The sequence below is a fragment of the Notamacropus eugenii genome, chromosome 1, assembly GCF_028372415.1.
Source record: "Notamacropus eugenii isolate mMacEug1 chromosome 1, mMacEug1.pri_v2, whole genome shotgun sequence".
Taxonomy (NCBI): Eukaryota; Metazoa; Chordata; class Mammalia; order Diprotodontia; family Macropodidae; genus Notamacropus; species Notamacropus eugenii.
This window is the reverse complement of record NC_092872.1, coordinates 55111458-55123491: the sequence shown is the minus strand read 5'-3', so window position 1 is coordinate 55123491 and position 12034 is coordinate 55111458. Positions and strand designations below refer to the sequence as shown.

General features: G+C 40.2%; 1 protein-coding gene across 9 annotated transcripts in view; it reads right to left on the bottom strand.

The window, feature by feature from the left end:
- The window catches only part of NPRL3 (NPR3 like, GATOR1 complex subunit), a 111022-nt gene that overhangs the window by 47711 nt on the left and 51277 nt on the right, over window positions 1–12034 (bottom strand). For all 9 annotated transcript variants that reach the window (XM_072602209.1, XM_072602164.1, XM_072602199.1 and 6 more), the window contains one exon: window positions 11000–11072. In XM_072602209.1, the coding sequence (XP_072458310.1) occupies window positions 11000–11072 (73 nt within the window). The remainder of the gene's footprint in view (window positions 1–10999; window positions 11073–12034) is intronic.

Sequence of the window (12034 nt, the reverse complement as noted above, 5' to 3'; positions counted from 1 at the left end):
ATAATACAATCTACCTTTTTGCATCATGCCTGTGAAGAACTGAGAGCCATCAAAGAAAGGACACTCAGGGTTCTAGTCCTTCCAGTCAGGGGCACACTATGGGACTACTTGATTATGGATAGGAAAAGCCAGAATATCAAGAATGAGCTATGCTATGAAAAGCAGCATGCTGTAGTTGAAAGAACAATTGTTTGGAAGTTGGAAACCCTATTAAAACTTAAAACTGTTCTACAACTTTTGGGACAACCCTGTATTTTAGGTGTTAATTATGCCATTTACTGGCTTGTGTGACTTTGTCCAGTCATTCAACTTCTTGTAGCCCCAGTTGCCTCATCTACTAAAAAAGGAATAATTCATATGACTTATAGGAACAGTGTGAAGACTATCAAATGAGATAACGTACACAGCATCCTTTTTAAACAAAGAGATACAACAAGATGAGCAGTTAATTATCTCTCATCCCAAACCCACATTTTCTGTCTTCTATGCCAGTGGTCCCCCTAACTTCCTCTAACCAATCCACATCAACAAAGTTGGTAAGACCTTGTGGTTAAGTAAGTTACAGGTAAAACTGGACCATTTCTCTTCTCTCAGAAAGGGGCTGCATAACTGGGAGGTTATAAGAGATAACAGCTGGAAGAAACCACATCAAGGTCAATTCTACATTCTACAGATGAAGAAATTGAAGCCCTAGAAATTCAAATCAAGTACTCTCTGAAATACCCGTAACAGGAGAAATAAAAGCAACCCCAAATTCTACTTACTGAAAGCTCTTTACTACCATGAGAATTCTTTTTTCTAGATGGCTCATTTTGGCCAACATTCACCTCTTATCTACAATTATAGTATAAACAAGAGTTTATATTTTCAGAGCATTTTGTAGTTGACAAAGCACTTTCCTCACAACAACTCTGCCACTTAGGGGACGCAAGTATTATACCCATTTCACAGATGAGGAAAAAGGACTCAAAAAGGTTTAATGACCTTTCCATTAAAGGACCTTTCATGGAGCTAATTCTGGGCACCAAAGGCCATACCAGTGGAATGCAAGCTCTACTGGGTCACATTAAGAAAGAAAGGCTTCAAGTGTTAATATAGGGACTGAATATCAGCAGTCAAAGAATCAACATTGTTAAATTCAGAGACCAAAACACTGATCGTACAATAATGAATTTTTCAGCCACAGGAATTTACAAAGACCATCTTCTAAGATGTGTAGGCAAATCTGCAATAGCTCCATCATAGAACCTTGATGTAGTAATGTGCCCAAAGCACGTTCACTATGAAGTATCAAAAGCAGCCTTCTGACTCCAAATTCAGGGTGCTTCCTACCATACTACCTCTCTGAACAGCACAACAGCTTTTCCACCCCAGTGTGCTCTGCTAACCAAGGTATGCCATTTTGCACACAGACATTTTGAAAATCTTAATTAGACATTTATGTCAGGTCAGTTCTCAGTTTTTAAGCAGACTCTTCTTTTTAATTAATTTCCTCCATCACGATACTTAACCTGATGTTCTTCCTCCAGAGAAGCAAAACAACCATTAGTGATCACAATGACCTAAAGTAAAAGTGGAGTTAGTGTGAGCTATCACTATGGTCTGAGAGAAGGGACAGATGGAGCCTTGATGCCCATATTCCCAAAGGACTGCAGTAATAAAACTGAGCTACTGCTATAGGCCTGAGGGTCTGGGAGGACAGACAGACTATTGTTGTTGTTGTTTTTTTTTTTTTTTTAACAAAATCCTTCAGAGGGTGAATGTATAATAATAGGATTTAACAAGGTTCAAGAGTATGATGGGGAAATCCATGGGTTTCTCCCCAGTTCCTGTATTTAAATGCACTGATCCTGACTTCATTAGGGAATGAGCATTAATAAAACACGTCTGGAGCTGATAAAGTCTTGCCGTAGGCTGTTCCTTGGCTTTCAGAGAACTGCTTGTCTTTGGTTTGGGGTATTCCAGGATTGTGACTCTTATACTAAACTCTGAAAAATGGTTTCAGCTTCTTAAATAAACAAAGTAGAATAAGAAATGTATTAAGTGAGAATCATATAAGTGGTCCAATTTTAACTGCTGTAATTTCTGCTCCTATGGTGATACTACAGGACTAAAAAAATTAAACACTGTTTTATTACCATCTTATATTCCCATTCAGTTGTTGTTCAGTTGTATCCAATTCTTCATGACCTCAATCTGGGGTTCTCTTAGCAAAGATACTGAAGTGATTGGCCATTTCCAGTTCATTTTACAGAAGAGGAACTGAGGCAAACAGGGTTAAGTGACTTGCCCAGGGTCACACAGCTAATAAGTGTCTGAGGCTTGGTTTGAACTCAGCAAGTTTGAGTATTTCTGACTTCAGGCCCAGTTGTGTCACCTGGCTACTCACAGACATCTTTCCTCCTTCTTTTTCATTCTGTTAAAAAAGCTAGAGCAAAGAAGATTCCTCAGTGAAGAAGGTGAAATTCTTTCTATTTATAGATGCCTCATTTTTAACAAAATTCAAATACTCATCTGAAGACTCTAGAATTAGGAGTCAAGGAAATATCAAATATATAATCTTGTCATTTCAAACTTATATTCTACAAGTATTTCAAAACCTTATCCTTTCCTCTGAGGAGCACAAAGCATACATACAAGCAATTACATGCGGAAAGGCAAACAAGTGATCATCTGGGAAGCAGCCTGATGTAATGGAAAGAATATAATGGACTTAAAAAGTTAGTGGAAAGAAGACACAAAAGCAATCTTTAGTCATATGAAAATACGCTCCAAATCACTACTTATTAAAGAAATTAGAAAAAACTGAGGTACTACTTCACATCTATCAGAATAGCTAATATGACAGAAAAGGAAAATGACAAATGTTGGGGGGAAGATGTGGGAAAACTGAGACACATGTACTGCTGGTGGAGTTGGGAAGTGCTTCAGCCATTCTGGAGAAAAATTTGGAACTACGCCCAAGGGACTAGAAAACTGTGCATACCTTTTGACCCAGATGTACCACTACTAGGTTTGTACCCCAAAGAGATTTTTAAAAAATGGGAAAGGACCTGTATGTACAAAAATATTTATAACAGCTCTTTTTGCGGTGGCAAATTATTAGAAATTGAGGGGATGTCCATCAATTGGTGAATGACTGAATAAGTTGTAATATATGATTGTGATAGAATACTACTGTGCTATAAGAAATGATGAGCAGGATGCTCTCAGAAAGACCCAGGAAGGATTTACATGAACTTATACACAGTGAAATGAGCAGAACCAGGAGAATACTGTATACAGTAACGGCAGTTTGTACAATGATCAACTGTGAATGACCTAGCTATTCTCAGCACTGCAATAATCCAATAATTCCAAAAGACTGAAGATGAAAATGGCTAACTACTTCCAGAAAAAGAATTGATGGAATCTGAATGAAGACTAAAGCATACTTTTTAAACTTTCTTCATTGTCCCTGTTTTTTTTTTGGTCTGCATTTTCTTTTGCAACACGGCTAATACGGAAATGTTTTGCATAACTGCACATGTAGAAGCTTATCAAATGTCCTGCCTTATCAAGGAGGAGAAAAGGGGAGGAGAGAGGAAGAGAATTTGCTACTCAAAATTTTAAAAAACAAATGTTAAAAACTTTGTTTACATGGAATTGAGAAAAAATAAAATAAAAACTGAAGGACAGAACGAGGTTTGACATTACAGACATGGGGCCTGGAAAGAGGCTGGCAGAACGGGGTTTGAGTCTCAGCTCGACCACCAGCTCCAGTCACTTCACCTCAAGGAAGCTCAGTCTCCTTAACTGTAAAATAGGCACAATACTTATCCTATCCTACCTCCCTGAGTGGTTGTGAGGAAAGAACTCTGTAAACTGGAGTCCCACAGAAATGTGATTAAGACTCCTGTGTGGGGAAGGGATATACCAGTCCTTTACCCAGCTGCTATTAAATGTCTGATTTGTCTTTTCCCATGTACTCTAGTCAATTCTTCCAAGTAATCCGTACTGTGGCTGCCCCTCCACAAAGACTGTGAACTAGAAGATAATGGCATACAAATATTGCACTGAAAAGGAATGTACCCTTGAAACTAGAGGCTTTATATTCCATCCAAAACACTGTTGAAACACCAATTAAAACATTGCTCCAGACCATAAAAAGAATGAGGAGAATGTAATTTTCAGCTCTCCTCTGGCTACTGAGAAGGTCCTTGAAACCCTTCATAGCAACGAGGTAAACAGAAAAACCTGACGCTGAAGGGGTCACAAGGAAGAGGAGGAGAAGAAAGAAGGAAAATTTTTTCTATTTTAACTGTCATGTTAAATGCCCATAACCCACTCAGTTGAGTAGGACTTCATAACCTAAATGGTTTTGATCCCCAGTGTTTTTCTTTCCATTCACTTTGGTATTAATGGCATTGTCTGAAAAGGCTTTGTAGGAAATAAACTGTTAACTGCATGCCAAAGGCAGGAAGGGCCTCCTTGGAATTGATCCAAACCTTCAAATAACTATGTAAGCATACTGAAAGCCTTGGCCCATAATGTGGTGACTTGGGATGGTTTGCAGGGAAATTCAGGATCTTCAACGGATGATTTTGCACTTGGGTGTGAGGCCCAGAGCGCTGGTCATTACAACTCTGTTGTCCAATCTGTTTTATATATAAAAATAAACATACACATCCATTTACATTCTTTAATACAAAGCCAGAACTTATTTAGGAATTTAAGATGCCAAACTCATGGTCTAAGGCTGAACACATTACTTTCTTCTCTTCCCTCTCTCCCTTCCTTCTGAATGCCTCCTTACCTCTACCTTGTCTTCTCAGAACATAATGTTAGCAAAGCCAGGTGGCTCTGAATACATATGCATTTGCTGCTCCAGGATAATTTGGTTCTAATTTTACAAGGATTAAAGAGTGGACTTTAGTCTACAGAAGATTCAAAGTCATAGAATTCTAGAATTTGTGGGGAACATGGAAGACTATCTGTGGTAAGATCAATCCTTACCTGAAACATAATTCCTGATAGTCAATCAGATTCAACTTAATGCCTGTGTGTTTGTTCTTTGTTGCCGAAGAAGACCATGCCATCAGAGAAATAATGACACGGCTTGCACTTGACTTTGTTTTCAGAGTGAGGGAGGGCTGTGCAGGTCACCAGCCTCACTTCTCCTCCAGAGCCATCTGAATCCAGTGACCAGATATTCATCAGGATGACTGGAAATGACCCAGGATGAGGCAACTGGGGTTAAGTGACTTGCCCAAGGCCACACAGCTAGTGAGTGTTAAGTGTCTGAGGTGAGATTTGAACTCAGGTCCTCCTGACTCCTGCACTGGTGCTCTATCCACAGCACCACCTAGCTGCCCCACTTAATGTCTACCAGAGAAACGGGGAACTCACTTCCTCCCAAACCAGTACCTTTCATCTAGACAGTCAAAAGTATGAAGGCAGCATGGCAAAGCACAGGATAAAGTCACCCAAGGCTGTGCACATAATGATATTTGGAAACATCCACTGGCTAGCCCAAGTAGAGAGCAAAACTCTTTTTATTTTAAAGCTACTTAGTCTACCAAGCTTATTAACTTAGAGAATTTTTAAATGAATGGTTTCCCCAAATTCCTTGGGATCTATATCATTATTATTCCTAACTGAAATACAAGGACACTGAGGTCCAACGTGATGAAGCAATAGTAATAAAGAGGAAATGGATAAGGAGCAATCATTCTTCTCCATCTAGAAATCAATAAGAACTTAAATTTATATATCACTTAAAGGTTAATGAAGTGCCTTGGGAAGCAGGCAGGTAGTATAAGTATCCCTAGCCTTCTTTTGCCCACGAGGAAGCTGAAGCTCAAGCTCAAGCTCAAGCTTAGCCATGACACGCTTCCCCTCACCTAGCCAGGTATAAAAGGGCAAACTCAAATCCAGATCTTCTGACTTGGAGACCTGTGCTCTGTCCACAATGCCCAGGTTTTCTCAGCTGTACTAATGAAATGCAGGGCCTCAAAGAATCCACGCCTGAAGAATATTTACCACCAGAGTGGGGAGCAGGGGCAAGAGGAAGCAAGCATTTCCTCCCTCATCCAGCAGTCTCTGCTTTACCCTCCACACTATCCCAGGGAAAACACAGGAGAATCACAGAATGTAGAACAGGAAGGAATGTGGGAGTTCACCTAGTCCAGTCATTTCCATCTTACAGCTGAAGAAATTGAGAGGCCCAGTGAATTGAAATGAGCTGCTCCATGACACCCAGGCAGCAGGCGTAATACTGCCCTTTCTGATACATTATACTTACCACAGATCTGCAGAAAACTGTCCATACCCAAAGCAGCTTTATTATTATCATGGTCCTTTATTAACAGTTTGAGCTCAGTCCTTCCCTAACAACTCTCAACTTTGACTGGCAGTGGGGTACCAAGGGAACTCTGAAACTCAAGACTAGTGCTTCAAAATAGTCATCAAATTGTTGGTATAATTCAGGGTCCACAGAGCACAAACTGTTATGCTTTCAATTTCATTTACTGAACACAGAGAATGTGTGTGTGTGTGTGTGTGTGTGTGTGTGTGTGTGTGTGTGTGTGTGTGTATTCAAGATAATATACATATACACATACAAATGTTTTATGTATGTAATACATAAACACATATATACATACAATAGATGATACAACATATTCAAGAGTAGGCAAGATGAGGATAGAGTCCTAACAAAGAAAAAAGACAGTTTTGGGAACACAGAGGGCCTTTACCGTAATTGAGTAAATTAACAAAGGTGTCACTGCATAGTGGAATAAGCCATGGATCTGGAATCCTTAGACCCAAGTTCAAATCTAGGCTCTGTCATGCACTGCCTAGGTGTCCCTGAGCCTCCGTTTCCTCCTCTGTACAATAAAGGAGTTGGACTAGACGGTGGTCCTGAGATTCATGGTTTAACGGCTTACAAAGAGGCTGGTCTTTGCCAGTTAGAGAATTTTCAACTGTGAGTTCAAGGAGGCCGTCACTAGATGGAGCTGTGCAACTGTAAGTGCTCGGGGTCCCTCCAGAAACTCTTGGCCACGCCCTCCACACGCCACAGTGAACAGCTGACCGAACAGAGGAATCCTCCAGGAGGCTCAATCACTTTAATTTTTTCCACAAAAAAATCGAGACACACTTTCTCAGAAAGAAATAGGAAGGCTTTCTAATTAGTTAACACGATTTTTAGTTAGAAGCCAGCTTTAGAGGTGGTATAGACTGAGAACTGGAAGATCCACAGGTAGACTGAGGCTGAGAGGAGTGACTGGCCTGAAGACCCACAGGTGGGAGAGAATGTAGCCCTCTTCTGCCTCAGGTGCTCCCTTGGTGAGACCCAGATGACCCCACATCTCTGCCTGTTGAGAGTCAGGGGCTGCCCCTTCCTCCTCATTTCCCAAGGCTCTCCAGGCTTGGAGGCTCTTAGCAGCATCTCACCGAATGAATGAATATCTGCATGCATGTAAAAAGCATTTATTAAGCACTTGCTATGTGCCAGGTACTCTTGTGAATGTTGAACATAAAGAAGGCAAAAGGGGCAGCTAGGTGGCACAGTGGATGGGGTGTCAGATCTGGAGTCAGGACCTGAGTTCAAATTTGATCTCAGATACTTCCTAGTTGCGATCCTGGGCAAGTCATTTCACCTCTGTGTGCCACAGTTTCCTCAACCGTGAAATGGGCATAATAACACTTACCTTCCAGGGTAATTTGAGGATCAAAAGTGCCTGGTACACTGTAGGCACTATATAAAAGTTAGCTATTATTACTCAAAATAAGGAAAGAATTTCAAAGCAAGAAAATCGCTATCTACCATGTCACATTGTGGCCTGGGAACACCAATGATCCTGTAAAAGACAGCTTCCATGTGTGGACATTTTCCCTTCCTTTCAGCTTCAGCTCAGCTGCCCCCTCCTCTGTGCAACTTTCCCTGATCTGTCTCCACCACAGCTGGAAGTTTTCTATTTCTCTTCTAATCTCTCATAGTATGTTTTCATTAGATCCTTCCTCTGTACTGATCACATTCTAATCTATGACAGTATTCCTCTGTGTTCTCTGAGGGCAGGGTTTTCCAGGTCTTTCCTCAGTGACAAACACAAAGTTTTGCCCTTAGTTTGTACTGAATACTGAGCTGAATTAAACATGAAATGTAAAAAGGCTCACTGCACCAATGGCTCTTCAGCAGCTCCCTTGCTCTGGAGCAACTCCTTGTAGGAAGGGTCACAAATCTTCCAATCACATCATCTGTGGGATCTGAAATCAACATGTAAAGTGAGTTTCGCCAGTTTGACTGATCTTCCACATCAACCAACACATCAAGGATGGAGAAAGCTCCTTTGTTTCCGGACTCCAAGCTCGACAACGATCACCTAGAGCTTCTTCTAGGAGCAAGGAGGCTCATGGAGAGGCTGCGTGCCTGCAGCACTAGAGCGGACTCAGACACTCCGAAGGCTTGTCCTGACTCCACTATGACTGTTGGATTTGGAGCAATTTAGTTTCCTTTCATCTGTAAACAAGAGAAAATAATATCTCTCTGTCCCTTTCCTTCCTGAGAAGACATGAGGATGAATAAGGTACTTCGGGAGCACCCTATGTTCCCCAGAATCCTCCTCTGAAATTCTTGTGCATTTATTTTATTTCCAAAGGATCAAGAGCTGTAAGAAAAAGTAAGGGGTACATGGAGAAATGACGTTTTTCCACAGATAAGTGGACAAAGGATATGAACAAAGTCTTCAGGAGTAGAAATACAAATATCAACAACTATGTAAAAAGTTCCAGTTCACTAATAAGAGAAATGCAAATTAAACTACTCTGAGGTTTCATCTCCTTAAGCTTCTTAAGGGCAAGGACTGTTTTTGATTTTGACTTTCTATCCCTAGTGCCCAAAACAAAGTAAGCACTTAATAAATTCTATTTAGTTTATTATTAAGCTGGCAAAAATAATAAATGAAATAATCAGTGATGGAGGGGTTGAAGGAAGTCAGGCACACCAACTCACTGCTAGTAGAATTATGCAGGAAGTACGTCAACAAAAATTCAGTTCCTAACCTTTGGTTAGGAACATGCTACTGGGCATAAGTCCCACAAGGTCAACGATATAAACAAACGCCCCATGTATACCAAAATATCCATAGCCGCATTTTTTGTTGTAGTAAAAAAATGAAACTAAATGAAAGTCCATCAATTGGGAAGTAGCTAAATAGACAGTATTTATATAGATGAAACAGAATATTGGACAGCAAGACACTATGAATATGAGGAATTCAGAGAAACATGGAAATATGTTTATGAACTAATACACAGAGAAAAACCTGGAAAACAATACGCACAACTATAAGCCAAAAACAACACTAAAAGGCAGATTAATTGTAATGACCTCACTAATTTCAATGAACCTAGATTAACTGCAATAACCAATCTTGGTTGTGGAGAAGAGACAATGAAATAAGCTTCACTCCTTTCAGTAAAGGGGTGAGGGATTACAGGCTGCAGATGCTTTCCACGCTGTCAAACCTGGCTGTAAGTTAGTTTTGCATTGGTCTTTTTTTCTTCTTGTAAGGCAATGTTCCTAAGAGGAAGGTAATGATGGTGGAAAGATATGTCAGCAAATAACTGTGGTATGAAACACAAAAGGTAACAACAAATTTTTTTTAAATAAAGGTTTGCAGAACAAACTGGAGCTCAATACATATCAGTATTTTTATGATCATGTATCTGCACCCAGGTCCTCAAGCTAGAGTACATTTACTACAACTGCCTAGTTCATCAACTTCTGGGGTTGTTAGGGTACTGTGAGGTCACCTGCCAATGACATTCAAAGCTGCTGATGTGGGTTCTCCTAGAAAGAAACTAATGGCAGAAGCACGGAAAAAAAGAGCTGCTACTTGGGTATGCATTGGGGGCCTCAAAGCATCTCAATATAAGAAAGGATGACCTCATCTCTATTCACAGCTCTCCTCTGCAAAATGGAACAACACTGCTCCATCACAGGGTTACCGCAATGCTCCAACTGCATAACAAATATGAAAAGGCTTTGTAAACTGTAAATCTCTTCACAGATATTAGCAATGAGAACATAACCATGACCGATAGCTTCACTAGGACCTCTATGCACTCTATATTCAAACAGTCATACTTATTATGCACCTTTCTTTCAATATCTTTAAAATACTGTGCAGACATTTCCCCATTCAAGGGAAGTTTAATTATCTCTTTACAACAGAAGGGAAAACTTCTAGAAGATTGTTTTATGCATCCTGCTGTGCAGAAAAGGTCTTGGCTACCAAGATTAGCCCTCCTGAGGACATGGTGATGAGAAAAGCAGTACAAGATCATCTTATTCAAATCTACCTACAAAATTCAGAAGAAATTTCTGAGACAAATTAAAACAGAATCACAGACTAGCAGAGCTGAAAGTGACCTTAGAGATCATTTAGTACAACTGTCTCATTTTACAGTATTGAAAACGGAGGACCAGAGAGGTTAAGTGATGCCCTCAGGTCACACAGCTAGATAACGGCAGAACAAGGATTAGAAGCTAGGTTTTCTGAGTCCCAGCCCAATGTTTCCCACTATACCATGCTGTCAGAATCACAGTAAAATGTGGTATATCTGGAAAGGATTTTATATAGTACTTAAGCCAAACCTTTCATTTCACAGAAGAAGAACAGGACAAGAGGGGAAGCATTCTTTAAGGCTACACTACAGGTCAGGAGCAGAACTAAAATTAGAATCTGGGTCTTCCTATGCTTTCTATCAATCAGTTATTAAGCAACAATCTTAATGGCACTGATGGTCCCAGGCACCAAACCTCATCTCTACAAGGTCACTAGTTTTTGCATAATGAAGAGTGATTCCCTAGCAGAGGCTTACATACAGTGGCAGCTACTTACATGAGGACTATGAACGGCCAAATGACAAGCAACATAGACGGTGGTGACTAATTTGAAGATAAAACAGCTCAATTATGCTTCTTTCAAGCTGGTTACCTGTCATCACTTACCTGTCATAAGCTTCCTTGAGGTCTCTGGCCAATTTACATTTGGGAAGAATATGATGAAATGGAGACTGTGGACCTTCAATTAAAACAAGTAAATGAATAAAGTTTTCAAAGTAAAACAACTTTTATAAACACAGAACAGGAATACTTTTTTGTTTGTTTTCTGGAGGCAATGGGGGTTAAGTGACTTGCCCAGGGTCACATAGCTAGTAAGTGTGTGATGCCAAATTTGAACTCAGGTCCTCTGACTCTAGGGCTGGTGCTCTATCCACTGCACCACCTAGCTGTTCCTAGAAATACTTCTAAAAGAGAATTTTGTTACTTGTATCTTGAATTCTCAATTATTTATGATGTTGGGATTACAGATTTCTGAAGTGGAAGGAACCTATTCCTTATTCCAACAGCCTCCTTTATGGACGAGGACTGAAATGGAGGCCCAGAGAGATGAAATAACTCACTCTTGAGGCACAAAAGTAAGAAGCAGCAGAGCATGGATAAATCTAAGCTTCTGAATCCAAATCTAGGACACTTTCTACTGTGCACAATGAAAGAATTTTTAAAACAATTTCTTTTAATAATAAAACAAAATAAAAAACAAACCTTGTCTTGATCTCTGTGATTATTTTGAACCCTGAGTTAAACAGATTAGAGTTCCTCTGACCAGCATTTGTATTTTACGTCCAGCAGCTGACCAATGCCCCACAAATGAGGCAGGTCACCAGAAGAGGTATGACATACAATAAAACGGGAAGCACACTGCAGTCAATCAGACTCCCAGATAGCAGCAGGGATTGAACCTGGCTCCTTTCCAGCCACCTTGCTACCTTTCCTGGACACCTTTTCTGGATAAAGGGTCCAAGATCTTCAGAAAAGAGAAGGAAGTACAGACTGGGTACCTGGGACCATAGTGAGGCCTCAGCAGTGCTGCCAAGTCCATTGAAAACAATACCACTCACAGAAGATGACAAAGATGCCATCACAGAACGTGATTTCAAATAAATGGAAAGGAGTAACAAAATCACTGGAGTATTTCACAGA